The sequence below is a fragment of the Ceratotherium simum genome, chromosome 1, assembly GCF_057802395.1.
Source record: "Ceratotherium simum simum isolate JZ-2026a chromosome 1, ASM5780239v1, whole genome shotgun sequence".
Classification (NCBI taxonomy): domain Eukaryota; kingdom Metazoa; phylum Chordata; class Mammalia; order Perissodactyla; family Rhinocerotidae; genus Ceratotherium; species Ceratotherium simum.
The window spans coordinates 91,525,148-91,543,705 of record NC_141900.1 but is presented as its reverse complement, the minus strand read 5'-3'; the positions used below and the strand labels follow the sequence as shown (position 1 = coordinate 91,543,705).

Here is an 18,558-nt window from a genome sequence, read left to right as displayed (position 1 = left end):
TATAGAAGACTATAATATAACTTAGAATTACTCTATGAAAACCATTATTTGACTTCTATTTTTTTTGTCCAAATGGAACTAGAACGTGAGTTTAAAATGAGTGGGTATAAAAATGACTTATTGAATTCAAGTTGCTCTATGATATTCTGACTAGTGTGACATGGGGATAATCACATGAAAGCTTTTGTTTAATGCTCCTTTTGATATGCTAAATATGAATGAGATAAAAATTCTGACCTCCGAACTCTGTCCTTCCATTTTATAGTGTACTGTCATGAAGACTCTAATTATTTTCACATATGACATCTCCTCAACTAGGTTATAAATGCCTTGAAGGCAGAGACTATGCCAAAACAAGATGAACATCTGAATCACTCAGGAATTGTGACCTCTTTTATTTTTAAATACAGATTCCTGGCCTTAGCCCATAATTGCTGAACAGAGAACTCAGTAATCTATTTTTTTTTTTTTTGCTGAGGAAGATTCCCCTTGAGCTAACATTTGCTGCCAATCTTCCTCTTTTTGTATGTGAGCCACCACCACAGCATGGCCACTGACAGATGAGTGGTGTAGGTTCACGCCTGGGAACCAAACTTAGGCCGCCGAAGCGGAGCGCACTGAACTTAACCACTAGGCCACCAGGGCTTGCCCACTAGTCTGTATTTTTTCAAGAAGCTCCTCAGGGCATTCTGCTATAGTCAGTCAAGACTGGTGCTGAAGAACCAATATCTTATATCACAATATCCCAATTCTACTAAAAAATCTTAATCTCAATGAAGTAGAAGACAAGGAAAGTCTTTGAGTTTTAAAGAACTGACTCAAAGGCCAGATATAAAAGGGGTAGGATGTCACCTAGACTAATACAGTATAAAATAAGGTGCCACATCAGAAACAGCAGCATTCTACCTTGGTGAGATAAGCCTGAAGCCTGACAGCAGGGGAAGCAGATAAAATTACCACAAATCATTAGGACACAGCTCCTGAGGGTATCACAATAATAGAGCAACACAACAAAAGACTGTAGATTCATAATGATAAGCCTAATTAACCAGTAAAAGGCTAAATTATATATTGTACTATTGGTTTAAAGAAACAAATATATTTTTTGAAGGTTTTACTGAAAAGCAATGAAAATAAAACTAATTTCTAGTGCTCAAAGAAAAAAAATTACATTAGTTAGAAAATTCACTTATTTAAATTACTTCATTCTCTAAATATCACAAGTAAATGTGGCATTATCATCTATCTTTTGTATTTGCTACAAGGCCTAATACAGTGTATAGCCTCCTCTCAATAAATACCTGGTTAAATTACATTTTAGAAGTCCGCTTATTCCTATCACAATAACTGCTTCCTTTTACAGAAGAACAAATTTAGATCTCTTGCTTTCCATCTCAGTCTTCTATTAATTAGCTATAGTGTTTCAAACACGAGTAAAAAACAGGCCAGTGACGTTCAGAGCAAAGTATAAGGGGCCTGTTTTGGATACCCAGGTCTGCCACAAACAGTATGATTAAGGTAAATTCACTTAGCGCTTTCTATGCCTAGGGTTTCGGCATATGTAAAATGAGGATTTTGCACCAGACGATTTCCTCACTAAGGATTCCTCTTACCTGCCCTGCTGCCTGCAAGTGCTGGGCCATGCTAGATGTGAGGATGACCTGGCACAAGCGGAGAGCTGGGAGGAGAATCTGACGATACCGGTCCACCGGAGTAGGGATGAACACGGGGGGGTCTTGCATGCCAAACATGCTGCATTCATTTCCACCGAGCAAGGAGAGAGCAACAGCCCAAGAGTTAAGGTACTCTCTAGCAGTCCCTGACCATCTCCACCGCACACATTCACAGGTGGCTGATTAAGAGTACTAATGAGTACTCTGCATCCCATATAGACAGTAAAAATGGAGTTATTTGAATTTTGAAAAATCTTAGTAACGAAAATCTGTATAATCTGAAAAGACAATGCTTGAAATTTCTTAAACATCTTTATTCTACTCTAAATGTTCCCTTGGGCCATAGAGACTATGAGTAAGAAATAGATAAAAACAAAAGTTACCTTCCCCAAATTTCCCTGTCCTATACCCAAAGCCAAAAAAGAATCTACATTGTCCATTATATTAAAAAAAACCAAGATTTTAAAAAGTTAAAATGAGGTTGCAAAATCACAACTTTTAAGATTAGGTCTCAGAACATTGTATTAATAAAGTATTATTTATTGTAAATGTTTATATTTAAATTTTTAGACAAAAGAACATGGTTGCATGTTGAAGAGAAGGGAATAACAGCAGGATATGGAAAAAAAGGAAATAAATAAAATAAGAGAAAAGCTTTGCACAGACAAGTGATAATAATATGCCATGAACTGAGAAATGTAATTAACTCAATCCTCCTCACCTAAGGTGAAAATAAATAACTCTCATGTTTAAAACTTTAGAAAGCAATATAAACAAGAATTTTGGGGGGCCAGCCCCATGGCGCAGTGGTTAAGTGCGCGCGCTCCGCTGCTGGCGGCCCAGGTTCGGATCCCGGGCGCGCACCGCTGCACCGCTTGTCAGGCCATGCTGTGGTGGCATCCCATATAAAGTGGAGGAAGATGGGCACGGATGTTACCCAGGGCCAGTCTTCCTCAGCAAAAAAAAGACGAAGATTGGCATGGATGTTAGCTCAGGGCTGATCTTCCTCACAAAAAAAAAATTTTTTTTCTGGAGGTAATCTAGTTCTATAGTTAAACCTGAAAACTCAAATATTCAATTTAGCAATGGATCTTTTGAAGAAAATTAGTAAAACTGACCTCAGTGTTATTTACGGCTACGAGGGTATGCTATCTGCCTAACAATGTTGCATCCATGTAGACAAAAAAGGAAAAAGAAAATCCATATTCAAACTGAACTGAGAAATCTGCTAAAAAGCTTGAAACTTAAAATAATGTGACTTGAAACTTTCAAATTAGCAAGCAGTTGGTAAAATGTTAAAATGAGAAAAGTATAAAATACTATTAAAGTCATCAGGAATAGGAAATCCACAACAAATTATAATTTCACTATAATACTTTAAAAGACCACCAGAACTGAAAACATGTATTTCTATTGAACAAAACAATAAAGTTGGGAAGAAAAACATTTACTAACAAAATGCTCTTCCATCTCCCTCTTACACTACTGTTCTAAAATGGAAAGCATTAGGTCCCTACTCACTTTTACCTTTATCAGCAACTTCCATTTATTAGTAAATGGCAGGGGTGTATGGCCAAAAAAAAATCATCAAGATGAAAGAGTACTGCTCAAACAGGATTATAAACCAGTGGCAAAATTACATTTGGAATTTCTTTTTTCCTTAATAATCCTTTACTAGGAACTTAATAAAACCAATCTATATGGACACTTACCCCTGTGGGTCCATTTCTGGGCGCATGTCATAGACTTGGCATTGTGCCAGTCTCACAATGACCCCAGACCTCAGGAGCTCTAAAGCGCCCTGCTGTATCTTAGCCACTCTTGTGAGAAATGCCTAAGAAGTTACAAAAGGAAAATCATAAGTACAGAAACCATACCCAAGGGCCTCAAATAAAAATGAGACTCTCTCATGGCACATATCTCATCTTCAATCATCACTAAAGAGAAATTCTGAGCTAGCTATGAAGGGGCATATCATACCACCTTTCTCATAGGATTTTCATGAGGATTAAATGGCACAGCATATCTCAAGTGCCACATACAGTGCCTTGCATAAATATTCAACTAAACTGTAGTTTCTGTTATCATCATGTGGGCTTATGGAGGGGAGGGATGATTGTTTTGCTCACAGGTGTATTTCTAGTACCTAATGCCACGCCAGGCATATAATAGGTATTTAATAAATACTTGTTGAATAAATGAATGAATGAGGGAAAAAAAGAGTTAATAAAGAATCTAAGACTTTAGTGCTTCTATTATCATGACATCGTGATATTTTTAACTAGGAGGAAACGGAGAAATTAAAACAGATTTGGAGGAAAGGAAATGATGAATTATATACTGTATTGAAAATCCTGTGTTTAAAGTACAACCAGCATATCTACACTGGAATGTTCAACAGGCAACTAATATAGTCTAAATTTTGTGGTGGAAGGACAGTTTTGCTCACTGCTCTCCTCATAGAGTACTGAGTATCATATTACTCACCAGCAGCAGCAACCTGAGTAAGTAAGCAGCAGTCCCATCACCCAACTAACCCTCTCAGGATCATTTCAACCCAACTTTGGCATGCTTAGAAGATATATTTCTAGCACATGTCCCCAAATTTAAAACCCCTTAGAAATGATGACAGCTTACATCATAGAAATATTCAAAATGTAGGCCACATTAATGTTCTTTAACACCTCTGCAGCCCTAAGAGGAAATAAGCTGTTGATCTAACTTCAAATGAATATAAAGCCTTACCATTTTCGATTCATAAGTATACAGGGCTTTTAAAAGGGGAGGTTGTGGAGTGAGTAAGCTCTGCAAAGTATGGTCATCTTCTACCAAGCTGTCCACAAGCACCTTCAAATAGCCACTGTTAGAAAGATACAAAAGCCACTGCTGCTGCTTATCAACGGAGACAATTCGATCAAGGAGAGCCAGGGCCAGCATCTGAAGGAAGAATAAATCAAAGTCCAAAACATGGAGATGGCTACCAAAATCAACAACAGAAACTGTCTTTATCTGGAAATAATATAACTTTTCTTACAAAGAGAATGGTTGCTTGCAATAAAACTTTCGTTTGTTATTTTTTTGAGAAATTGAAAGCTATGTATACAGAATCTCGATTTATTAATAAAAGGAAAAATTTCAGGGTAAAGTTATATTTCTGAAACAAAACCTAATACATTAAAATAATGGCATTAAATATATTTTAGTAGAATCTAAACATTACTTGTTAGAGGAAAAGGATCTTTAAAAATAGCTTTTTTCCCCTAATTGTAAAGTTTTACATGCTCATTATAGGAAACATAGAAAAGTATATAAAATACACAGTCTGATAAACACAGTTAATCCATTTTGGTCTATCTCCTCCCAGTCTTTCTTCTATGCATAAAAACACTCAAACATTTTTTAACATAAGTGAGAATTTACTGCACAGTTTATATTTTACCCTATTTCTTAAAATCCTGTTTCCCATGGCCTTCAAAAACGTGATTCAAATGCTATATTATTTTCCACTAGCAGGAAGTTATCTTCTCACTCAATTATCACCAGTATGCCACAATATTTTAAAGAAATATAAATGCAAATTCTCCTCCACAAAGTAGAGAAAGATACATTCAGTATAAAAGCTGTTTATCCAGCATTCTCTTAACCAAAGATCTTTATTAAGCAGCATCTCTGTTGTTTCTACCAGTGTAAGACGAACCTCAAAATCAGTAAAAAGATTATTCTGAGGGAAAATTCTGACCTAATTGAGATTCTGAACAGAATTAAACAAAACAAATGAATAAACAAAATATAAATTACAAATTACAGCAAATAAGCAAATTCACTAAAATATATTGCAGAAAATAATCTCAACATGTAACATACATTTGAAAAGTTGATTCAGTTTATACCTTAATAAGTCAAAATATTTATTCACTTATAATACTAAACAGGAGTTACTGTACCCTTCCAATCTCATGACCATCACAAGCATCTCGACAGACCACTTCCATGAGGGCAGCGCCGTAGCCCTCAATGATGGCTATGTTTTCTCGCTGTAATTTACTAAATACATCCTCAGGAGCTGTCAGCCTTTCCCACATAGTTTTCTTGGCTAAAGGGGTTATAATAGAAAAATTTAAAACACTCCAATACAAAGCAGTTTGGCAACTGAGTAATTACACCTCATATACAACAAAAACAAAAAATCCTTCCATTACTGTATGTATACCAAGGCCCACCAACCCGAGTCCGGGCAAGTAAACTTTAAGAACACAATGCACATATTCCATGCATGTAGACTAAGACAACAATTCCATGCATGTATAAGGAAAAGGATAAACTATTCTTAAAGAAATCAAAATGGGGGCCAGCCTGGTGGCACAGCAGTTAAGTTCGTGTGTTCCGCTTCAGGGGCTTGCGGTTCGTCAGTTCAGATCCTGGGTGCAGACCTACTCACCGCTCATCAAGCCATGCTGAGGTGGCATCCCACACAGAAGAGCCACAACTCTATGACTATGATATACAACTACCTACTGGGGCTTTGGGGAGAAAAAAGAAAAAAAAAGAGGAAGATTGGCAACAGATGTTAGCTCAGGGCTAATCTTCCTCGAAAAAAAAAAAAAAGAAATCAAAATGGATTATGCAACTCCAAGAGAACCAATATCCTGTATTTATTCTGCTAATCAACCTATTTTTATCTTTTACTGAGATCTATGAGAATTTGGCTAGAAAGAATCAGGTACAAAGTAAATAAGAATCTGCTTCCAAAAAATCAGATATTTTTATTCTCTTGTTTTTTAATTGAAAAACTTTTAAAAAGGAAAAGCATACCTGTTATGAAAGTAATTTAAATGTACAATAATTAAAGATATGATCATACGTTTTACATAAGATTCATGTAAACTTTTTAGAAAAGTTTCATAAATACATAAAGCAATAACTGTATTTGAAACTAATCTTATGACTTTTTTTCCAACTATTACATAGCAGCAGTTTTTAAATTGGGGAAAGCTTCTCAAAATCAGATCAGAATTGATCTGATCAATCAATCAATCAAGATTGATCGGAATGGAGAGTAAAAATGAAGCAGGCTTAATCATGAAAAATAAAAGTAATATTGTGGTCTATATTCTACTATAAAGTTTGCAGCAGGCAAACCTTCAGAGTTTTAATAATATTTTTCCCTAAATATTTCTACCACTACTTTGATTTTTAGTCATACTTATTTTTAATTTCAAATAGTGTCAAGGAGGGTAGGAAATTTTTATGTTTCTCAATCATGTCACTCCCTCAGGTCATCTGGTCCCATCTACTCCTCAATCTCATCTCTTTCCACCCTCCACCTCCTCCACCACGCTGTCACCACACTAGCCTTTCTGCTCCTCAAATTCACCATTGACTTCAGTCTCAGGATCTTTGCACTAGCAGTTCTTTATGTTCTTCCCCAGATCTTAGCATGGCTCTCTTCTTCATCATTCCAGCTTCTATCCATTATCACTTCTTCAACTATATCCAACACTCCCTACACACACACAGTATCAGAGTACTACTTGATTTTCTCCATAGTACTTATTTACCTCAGATTGTATTATTTTTTGGTTTCCATGCTTGTTCTCTGTCTCCCCACACTGGACGTAAGCTTATTGAATAATGGGATTCTGTCTTGTCTAGTACTATCTTCCCAGTATTTAGCACAGTGGCTAGCCCAGAGAAGCTCAAATATTAATTACTGACTGACTGACAGCTTAGAGACAGTTCAGAAACACTGCTCCAGGGATGCCACCCGATGCCCTCAGGATGCGGTGCTTTCAGGAACCCAGCCTGAGGAGCTCTAGCATCCTCTCTTCTGTTTTACACATGGGATTGCCACAAAATTCTGTTTGAATAAAGCCTTTGAGTAAAAGTTTGAAAGCCACTACTTCATAGGTTTAACATTTTTAGTCACAGATTTCCTTATTTCAAAGGTGGTTGAAATGAGGGTAGAGAGATGCTGACACATCACTCTACAGACTCTTCCACATAACCCCTGAGGTGCCTCTGCAGGAACTCCTAGGGCTTCATAGTGAAATCTGAAAAACAGTGGTTTGCAGAAGATCAGTGAAGTATCAAAGAAATACTTGACTTCCGCTTTCAAATTGTGACTAAATCTCAAAGTTGCACATATTATTTATTAACAGCACCACCTAGAAATAAGAAAAATCTAAGTCTGCAATTTAATTAGAACTTTCTTTTAAATTTTCATTTTTGGAGGATAAATTAATTCATTAGAAACCACCAAGTTGGTTTCTTATACTCCAATCTGTCCCTTCTTCCAACATACCTTGTAAATCACTGCCATATAAAGTTTTCTAAATACCAACTTCTTTATATCACTTTTCTCTGTAATTTTAAATGGCTATCTATTGCTTAATTCGACTAGCTTTAACACTGCAGTTTCACTTGCAAGGTGATTAATAATATGGTCCTACCCCCTCTACTTGATTTTATTTTCCATCAACCTTCTCCCTTGCTCATAGCCAAGACATCCTCCTCATTCTTTACTCCCTTCTAGTTTGGGCCTTGCCTGAAAAGCCCTCCATTTATTCTTATGTAAATGCAACTCTCCTCACAAAGTCCAGCAAAAGTCTTGATTTCCTTTCTCTTCTTAACTCTTATAATTTAGACTTGGGGCCCGCAAACTAAAGCCCATGGGCAAAATCTGACCAGCATGCCACCTGTTTTCATAAATAAAGTCTTAACGCAACATAGCCCTGGTCATTCGTTTGCACATTGTCTCTGGCTGCTTTCGCACTGGAATGGCAGAGCTGAGTAGTTGCAAAAGAGCATATGGCTTGCAAAGCCTAAAATACTTACTATCTGGCCCTTTCCAGAAAAAATTTGCTGGCATCTGGTCTATATCATCCAATTTAACACTTATTGTTTTATCAATACATCTATTGCCATTTCTACTAGAATATAAGCAGTATGAAAACAAGAACTCAATTAATGTTTCCTGCTTTCTGGAACAACTGAAAATAATCAACCACCAAATGATTATTGATTTTTGTTTGTGTTGTGAAAAACTGGAAATAATCTAAATGTCCAAAAATGGGTAAGATAAATAAATTATGGTATATCTGATAAGTAGTAAAATCTATAAAGCTATTAAAAATGTTATTTAATTTATTTAAAGTTCATAAAATACTGAGTGGAAAGAAAAGGGAGGTTATAAATCAATACAAAAAGATGGCTGGCTATAACCAAAATGTTGTGACAGTTGTCTTAGAAGAGTAGAATGTGGGACTTTTTTCTTCCTTTTGTTTATTAGTATGCTCTAAACTTCTTACAATCAATATTTATTTTGAAATACAAAATAAAAGCTAAAATACTTTTTTAAATACCTGATTATTAATTTTTAGTGAGGTTCTAAGCTTCTAAGACCTGACTCAGGTTAAAAAAAAATAAAAGAGGGCCGGCCCCGTGGGCTTAGCGGTTAAGTGCGTGCGCTCCGCTGCCGGCGGCCCGGGTTCGGATCCCGGGTGCGCACCGAGGCACCACTCCTCCAGCCATGCTGAGGCCGCGTCCCACATACAGCAACTAGAAGGATGTGCAGCTATGACAGACAACTATGTACTGGGGCTTTGGGGGAAAAATAAATAAATAAAATCTTTAAAAAAAAAAAAATAAATAAAAATAAAAGGAATGGTGAGAAATGTACATCCAAATTCACATCAAGCAAAAAGCCTGTACTTACTACACACACACATTCATAACTACAGCTAGTGTTTTTAAGTCACTTATTGGAGTCAGACTCAAAAAAACAGTGTCAACAACATGCAAGATGCTCTACGAAATCCTTTTAGGCCCACTACTTTGTGACTAAAATCTTAGGTGTACTTGTGCTATAATTCCAGATCATACTAATGCCTAGACCATAACAATTGAAAATCTCAGGATAGGATTCTGAAAAATTTAATAAAGGCAACAGTTGTTTTCTAATCTTCTTCCCTTTTCTTTTTTCCTCCCCAAAGCCCTAGTACGTAGTTGAATATTATAGTTGTAAGTCCTTCTAGTTCTTCTATGTGAGCCACCGCCTCAGCATGGCTACTGACAGACGAGTGGTGTGGTTCCGTGCCCAGGAACCAAACCCAGGCCACTGAAGTGGAACACACTGAACTTTAACCACTAGGCCATCAGGGCCAGCTCTCTAATCTTCTCTTTTAAAAAGATGAATGGAGGGACTGGCCCGGTGGCTTAGTGCTTAAGTTCACGCACTCCACTTCCACAGCCCGGGGTTCGTGGGTTCGGATCCTGGGCGCGGACCTATGCACCGCTCATCAAGCCATGCTGTCACGGCATCCCATGTACAAAAAAATAGAGGAAGATAGGCACGGATGTTAGCTCAGGGATGATCTTCCTCAAGCAAAAAGAAGAAGATTGGCAACGGATGTTAGCTCAGGGCCAATCTTCCTCACCAAAAAAAGATGAATGGATATTATGGTTTCGTAAAAAAAGAACAAGAATATTCTTGCTCAAAAGTCACAATAGCCCAAAAAAAAAAACTATGAGCAGAGCAGAAAACTTCTTATTCTTACTATAATTCCTAATTCTTACTTATAAATAAAAGATACTGCTGAATACCATTAACTTGTCAAATGTAAGGAAAAAGAAAAGCCAATTTAAAGGAAAACAGAACATATGAGAAAAGCTTATAATAAAAGTTCTTAAAATTGCAACAATTTTAAAATTAAGAATTCAAACTGACATCTTCCATACAGCTATGTCAATCAGTCATAAAGTTGAATGATAAGCTCCTAGAAAATGGAAAGTTCATAATGAATCTGTTTTAAAAGCAACGTAATCCATTTTACTGAAATTACAACAGAACATTCACACAGCACTAATCTCACGGAAATAAAACTAAGGAGGATGCACTACATCCTCTACACCAAAGTGTTATCATGACTTTATAGGTTGGCTTTATAAATAAACTTCTATTGAAAACATTAATATGATTAAAAATATCCTGAAAAATGTATATCTTTGTCATTATCAATCTGTCTTTAAATGTGAAATATTTTTATAATACTATAGCTTAAAAAACAAACCAATAAAGAAATTAAGAATATAACAATTGTGTTTCACATTAAAAATTCAGGCTCTGGTCAGATTATTCACATTTTCTTCTAGTGGTCACTGGTAGAAAAGAGAGAGAAAATAAAAGGTGAAAAGAATCCACAGAGAGATATTCACGATGTCAACTCCTGTCAACTAACCCCCAGGGGTTACATATGCAAAAGCAATGTCAGATTTTAATTACACTGTTCCTAATTAAGGAGACATATAAGAATTCTCTAAAGAATTTTCTCAAAAGAATATATATTTTGGTTCCTCTCCAGATCTACTGCATTGCCAGCTTGAGGTGATAGGATCCACCCATAGCGATTTTCTGAACACTAACTATATGCTTAAGAGCCATTTGAATTTCCTTTTCCCTAAACTACCTGCTCACACCCTTTGCTCATTTTTCAATTGGGTCATTGATTTCTAGGTGCTCTTTATGTATTAGAAATTACTCCTTTGTGATATGAGTTACAAATACATTGCTGGTAGGTATTATCTATCAAATTACAATAAGAAAAAATTACAAATTACAAAAAGGCAAAACAAAAAGTTGAAGATGTGAGGTGCTAAGGTCAAGAGAAAACATTCTCTTACAAATCGAGAAAACTGAATTCTAATTCTCAGATCTATCACAGACAAGCAAATCATTTAGTCTTTGTAAGTCAGATTCCTTCTACACAAAACAGAGAAAAAGGCCACCCAGTATCCAATGTATATGGTTATGTTAAAAATAAAGTAAAAGTAAAATTTAGTATGGAAAAATAAGTATATAAACATTAAAAATTCAGTTTTTGTTTTAAAACAAAACAGAATACAGTGGCTGGCACAAAAGTATGTGCTCAATAAATATTAAATTTAATATTTCTAATTTGAAACTTAAAAACACTAATATCTAGGAATAAAGTACTTTGCTATTTAAAATAAGTCAAAATAAGCAATAATTATGACTAAGAATAAAAGTAATTAAGCAATGAAATTACTCTAAAATGATCTAAAGATTATTTGAAAATTAAAAACAAAGCGAATTTTCTTTTATAGTCCCACTGCTTTATCATATCTTGATAATGACTTCTTATAAAAAGCATGTTATAGAGCTCCACCTAGTGGTTAAGTGGTGATTTTGCCAATTCAACTAAATACAGTGTTAAAAAACAAACACATAGGGACAGAGATTGGATTGGTGGTTACCAGAGGGGAAGGGGGGAGGGAGGAGGGTGAAAGGGATAATTCGGAACATGTGTGTGGTGATGCGTTGTAATTAGTATTTGGGTGGTGAACATGATGTAATCTATGCAGAAATAGAAGTATAATGATGTACACCTGAAATTTTCACAATATTATAAACCAATGTTACTGCAATAAACAAAAAATTAAAAAAAAAAGGAAGGAAAAAAACAACAAAAAAAAACAAATTCAGACAAGAGAATGAGTGAGGTGTCTTTAAAAAAAACCTCCTATTTGTTTAAAAAGCTTCTCTGAACTATTCTTTTATTTTTAATGACCTTAAAAATATTTTCATGCGTTATTCAAGTGGGTAGGACACTTCTATCAACACATCATTTGGCTATTATTACCTTCTAAGAAAGATATTACATAAAAATATATAGCCAGTAAAGAATAATATGAAATAATCTGGATCTTACACACAGAGTGGTTTTTAAGAATCTGTGTACAAAATAACGAATACTCATAAAGGTTCTCAGAAGGGCACAAGGAGTCCATTATCAGAAGGTGCTTATGACAAGTTCTTAAATAGTAGAACAAGCTGGCAAAGAGTATTATATACTGGTCTGCTGAACAGTTAAAAACATTTTTCGTATCTGGAAACCAAAGAATCCAGATTATTACTCTTGATTAAAAATGCTAACTACATTACAGAAAGCAGCATTATCAATATTTTAAATATGCACATCTTTTGACAAAGAAATTCTACTTCTTGGAATTTATCCAAGAAAAACCTCACATTAGTATAAAAAGACATGTACACTATTGATGAGAATTTAAACTGGTAGAATTTGGTAGAATCCATTAAAATAAAAATGTGCATACTCTTTCATGTGGAAGTTCTACCATGAAGTATCCTCCTTGAGAAATACACAGGCATATAAAAGAATATTTGGTGCAGCATTTTTGTGATAGCAAAAAATTAGAAACAATTTAAATGCTTATGAATAAAGCCAATGGTTAAATAAATGTTACTTCCATACAATGGAATAACAGAGCCATTTAGAAAAATTCAACTAGACACATTCTGTGAAGTACAGCAAAGGGGAAGAAAGACAGTGTAGACTGCATATATAGCATATTGTTCAGTGGGACCAGAGGCAAGAGAGGGAGTCACATAAATATATAAGCTAAGGTAGTATTTGAGGGTTTGTTTTTAACGTACTCATGTCCTAGCTTCATAATTTTAGAAAACTAAACACTCTTCCTCAACTTCAGAGTAAGCACTTTAATGATCCCATAAAGACTCAGTTACAGCTTTGCTTGCCAAAAGATGGAAAAGTGACTTTTTTAAATTTAAAGTAACCAATCTCCAAAAACAGAAAAGATTAGAAATCCATCTAATTCTACCTGCTTCTAAGGTGTCTGGTTCATCTGGTCTCTGGGCAATCTGTAAGTAATAAAGCAGAGAGCCATAGAGGTGTGTCCTCACTCGCTGGAATCCGCCACCTAGGGAGATATAGTAAAGTAAAAACCTTTTTACAAATTAAAGCTAAAACAAATACAAAAGTTGTAATTTATAGAAAATTTATATGAAAAGACCTGTCTTCAAAATGAAGTCTAACAGTTTCTTCAATATGATGTGAAGTGAAGAATCTCCAATAGAAGCAAAACCCACCACTGGGTTCTCTGCTGGAGGAGGTGAGGTGAAAGAACTATCCAGCATAAAAGCATAATGGGCCTCTCCAGGTCCCAGGACTAATGGTTGCTTCTGTTCCGTGCGAACGGCTTGGCTTAGGTGAGCGGTCAGGGTGAACGCAGCGCCTGCTACCACCGGCATTAACTCCTGTGCTGCTTCATCATCCAGTATCTTAAAGCAAAAGACAAATCAGAGTGAGGACCTTGCTTTCAGCTACAGTCACTAACACGTTTTTATGTTGAGCTTTTCAATTACTATAAGACTATCAGAAAGGAACTGTATTGTTTAAAGAAAATAAAAGCTAATGTATAGAGAGAAATTTAAATATGATGCTGGGTAACACGTGTTCTTAACCAGAAGGGATTCCTGTCAGAATTCCCTAGAGAGGTTTCTTAATGCAAATTCACATAAATGGCCTCACCACTAGAGTGTGTCTCATTCAGTAGGTCTGGGTTGGGATCTGTCTATGTGTATTTTTCAAAAGCTTCCTATACAATTCTAATACACACTCTAGTTGAGAGCTGCTACTGTACAGAATTAATACTTTTCTCAAGGGAGGTCTTAACATTGGCATTACACAACTCTATTTACTCCTAATCTAAAATGGAAAAAAAGGAGGTGCCAAACTATGTTTAAATGATATATAAATATTTGTTCAGCAGTATAAAGTAATTTAGGAAGTATGTCACCTTATCATGCACATCTTGTAAAATATCACGAATAATCAGTTGTCGATCCTCTGACTGAATGAGGTCCTGGGGACAAGCTGTCAGTATAATTTCTACCAGCTGCCTCCATGACTCTAGCGCATGCCGTTTTGCATGAAGACACTGCAGCAATTTGTTTCTTCCTACCACATACTGAAGTATTGTGCTGATTTCCTAAAGCCATAGAAATTGAATCACAAGGTTAACACATAGGCAAATAATGTCTTTTACCAGCAGGTTCCTGTTTTTAACACTGCCCGTTAATCTGAAAACATTTATAGTATGCTTTGGAAACCTTCCACATGCATGCCAGTCAGCAGAGCCGAGGTGGTATGGGTGAAAATAAGCTTTTTAACCTCATCTTCTTTCCCCTTGCAACTGTCTACTTATACTTACTCTGGGGCACTGGCATTGCCTAAAACCCAAGTTCAATGGCATGTTTCCCTGACACATCTTTTATTTCTTTGCCTCACCAGCTGTGTTTCCATGTATGTGTTCTTCCCACTTGACCTCTTTCCCATCACTCCCCACTTGTGATGACAAATTACTCTCCTCCTTCACCGATAGGGAGCAAGTGAAGTCTAACACACAATACGGACAGGTTGCAAATTCTTAACTAGCCTAGCAGAAAAGATGTTATTTATCCTGGCATCCAGACATTAACTTCAGTTCAGTTTATACAAGTTATAAAGTCAAAAATGAAAGATCCCATTAAAGTGTAATTTTTAAGTACTTTACTAATTAATGAACTACAAGTCAATTTACTGTTTTGTCTTCTAACCAGCAATTTAAGTAGTTAAAAGGTTAAAACTAACATAACTCAATAGGGCTTACCTCCATTAGTAGAGGTCTCTGTCCTATGGCTGCCATACCCTGAAGGGCATTTACTTCAGCTACAAGAACCCTATGAAGAAGCTATATAATATGGAAAAGAGAAGAAAAACAAGACCATTCAGACACTGGTAGAACAATAACACCTAGAAATTACTATAAACTGCCCTGAAGGGAAAATCTCAGATACCTTAATAATGTAACAGTGGCACTGTCCAGTTTCTAGTCAAAAACATTAGGTATCCCTACATTCCAGAGAGTGGTACCGAAGAGCCTCTGTGGCAGGTAAGTTAGTACAAATGCCCTGGATAACTTCTTCCTACTAGTGAGGCCATTAATTTACCTGACAGAGAGTTCAAATAGTTAAAACCACTCCACAGTTACAGCTGGGTGAGATGACTACTAAGAGGAAGGTGAGATGGAACCTTTTAAAGAGGTAAAGTTAGTGTGGCCTATTCAGTTTTATTTCCTGGCTCTTTGAAAAATGAAAACCACAGTCCAATAAACCAATATCTCTATCAGGAAACAACAACTGTATGGTTATATTTTTTTCTGACAACTCCAAGTCTGAACCACATGATACCGCAAACACTTTAAAGCAATCCTCACCTTGACGTTGCAGACTGTCTGTCCCCGTAAATTCTTGTGCTCACAGTTGGCAATAACTTGTTCAATCTGGACCCGATCAAAGAAATCCAACTGCAAAGGCTCAGGGATCTCCTGACTGAAGTCAATCGAGTCGAGAATACTTAGAATTTTTCGACGTACTAGAAATAATAAAAAGTAGTTCAATTTTACTTGAGACATTGAAGAGAAGAGCAAACCATTGTACTCAGCTCACTCTCAAAGACAGTACTATGTTCAGAAAGGGCGTTAGTCTAGAAACTGAAGACTCTATTGAAATCTATATTTGATTTTATTTCTAATACATCCATTTACAAGAATATATTTTTCCCATCCTATCATCCTAGTTATTAAAAAACATTTTTTTGGATGACAATCCTTTATATAGCTTGTCTATATCAGTTCAGAATTTGCAGATAGAGGCTTAATAATTATCTCTTGAAATTTTAAGCAATTTAATATATATCTAAAAATTTATTACAAATTCAAAGAGCTTTACCTTTTGTAGCAGTGTCAAAGTGAAGGAACCCAGAGATGGATCTATTTTCATCTTCTATTCCTCCTTCACCATCTGTTGGAGCATCAACAATGATACATCAGGAAAAAACAACATACTCGTAAAATTTATTTGAAAATAACAAACATAGAGTATTTTATTTCTAGGTCATTGTTTCTAAGTCAAAGAGCCTTTTGCAAATGGACAATAAAAATGCAAAGATGATGAGGACTTACCAACAACATTCATCTAATTCTTTCCATCCCTATGGGATCCACTTCACAACTGTAAAGAGGATAATCAGAACTCCAAAAGAGGCAGGACTCAATCATGCCAATGAGATGATTAGGAAAGTTTATGCTTAATTTGCATGTACAATACATATTAAAATATCTTGAGTCATGCTGGCTCAGTGTGATAGACGCCACTGAATATTTGTGTATATGACTATAGCAAAATGTGGATTCTTCAAAAAATGACAATTATGGGATGATTTTTAAATTTTGTGTTTTAAGGAAAAAAATTTTAAAGGCAGAAAGAACTCATTTGGCCTACAATCACATACTAAGCACAAGATTCAGATTTGTGCTTACATTCACACACACCAGTCAGCAGCACAATAAAACAAATGCCAACATTCACATGTTCACCTGAGTATGGTTTCACTGGCATGTCATCCAATAAGAGGTGTAGGAGCCTCTGGGTATGTGACCGTTGACGATTCAGAGAAGTTATCCTCAGTTCTATTGAAGCAGTCTTCATCAGCCATGACATTTGGTTCAGCATAGATATTTCATATTCTGGAAATTAAATACATAAGTTTAGTCTTTCAGAATAATAAAACAAGATCAGAACATAACTCATCAGACACCTTCCCATGTAAAACTGTCAATAATTTATGAAACTTGGCAACATAATAATTTATCACTCTGTAAAATTAAAAAATAAAAAAACACAGATGTTAAGGGAGAAAAAATAAGCTAGTATATGTCTATGAAAGATGAGCAAAAGCAAACGAAGAACAAAAGAGAATCAAGTTTCTGTTGCAAGGATAATTTCACACAAATCTACTAAACTCTGAGTCTGTCTTATTTTGACATTAATACGGGAACTTAATACTTAAACCCCAAGCAATTCTCAAATATTTAACTTAAAAAAAAAACTATCATACAGTTTGATTTTTATTTCACAAAACAAATACATTTTTAAAAATTAAAATAAATTTAAATTGCATAATTTTATGATGTCTCAAGATAATCAAGGACAGGGGCCAGCCCCGTGGCTTAGCGGTTAAGTGCGCGTGCTCCGCTGCTGGCGGCCCGGGTTCGGATCCCGGGCGCACACAGAGGCACCGCTTCTCCGGCCATGCTGAGGCCGCGTCCCACATACAGCAACTAGAAGGATGTGCAACTATGACATACAACTATCTACTGGGGCTTTGGGGGGTAAAAAAAAAGAAAAAAAAAAAAAAAAGATAATCAAGGACATTTGGTTTAACATATAATTAGGTTTGGGAATCACTTACACAATAGAAGTTTTTGAATTTAATATTATTTTAATATGCCTGGCTTTGGAGTCCTAAATTATGAGCATAAACATAAAATTCACCATATACTACTACTACAACTACTACCTAATAATAATAATAATGGGCAAAGCTAGATTGATTTTAAAAAAACAGATACTAGGCATGATATTAACTTTTCTTTCTAATTAGGTATAGAAGATGGTTTCTTAAAAAGCTTCTTACATAAACAAAATCTTAGGGCTAAAAATAAGATACACTTATTATGAAGTGAAAATTTTTTGTCATTAGATAATTACCAAAGGTCTCTCACACCATCACTCTAAAAAGTAAATTAGAAGCTGATAATTACTAGAAATGGAAATTTATTATGAAATCTGTGAGACTACATTTCTTAAAACACAGAGATGATACAAATAAACTTTAAAAAACTCAATAGACCAATACTGTCTGGATATAATACAAACTCAGAAAATTGTTAAAAACTGATCAAAAAGAAAATTATATAAAGTAGAATCCTATAAAACATAGGTACCTAGGGATAATTGTGTTGGTAAGGTCAATAAACTAAGTTATAAATAGTTTCCACCATAATTAGTTTTCTATTTTTCATTTCAAGACCTGAATTGGTTTCAATATATACACAAGAAAGAAAAGCAAAACAGACACTTTTATGAAACAATTTTCACTCAAAAAAATCTAAATTTCCAGAATCATCTTATATAAATATTTTCTTATCCCTTCAACATAATTTT

General features: G+C 35.3%; 1 protein-coding gene across 3 annotated transcripts in view; it reads right to left on the bottom strand.

Annotated features, from left to right (window-relative positions):
* Positions 1-18,558, bottom strand: part of NUP205 (nucleoporin 205) — an 85,071-nt gene that overhangs the window by 19,056 nt on the left and 47,457 nt on the right. Inside the window, exons 24-34 of one of the 3 annotated variants that reach the window (XM_004430727.3) lie at positions 16,929-17,078; positions 16,282-16,353; positions 15,768-15,925; positions 15,162-15,242; positions 14,310-14,501; positions 13,524-13,791; positions 13,332-13,430; positions 5,618-5,766; positions 4,419-4,610; positions 3,386-3,507; positions 1,614-1,752 (exon numbers count right to left, since the gene is read on the bottom strand). In XM_004430727.3, the coding sequence (XP_004430784.2) occupies positions 1,614-1,752; positions 3,386-3,507; positions 4,419-4,610; positions 5,618-5,766; positions 13,332-13,430; positions 13,524-13,791; positions 14,310-14,501; positions 15,162-15,242; positions 15,768-15,925; positions 16,282-16,353; positions 16,929-17,078 (1,622 nt within the window). The remainder of the gene's footprint in view (positions 1-1,613; positions 1,753-3,385; positions 3,508-4,418; positions 4,611-5,617; positions 5,767-13,331; positions 13,431-13,523; positions 13,792-14,309; positions 14,502-15,161; positions 15,243-15,767; positions 15,926-16,281; positions 16,354-16,928; positions 17,079-18,558) is intronic. The other 2 variants (XR_015552225.1, XM_087431160.1) reach the window with 2 other exon arrangements.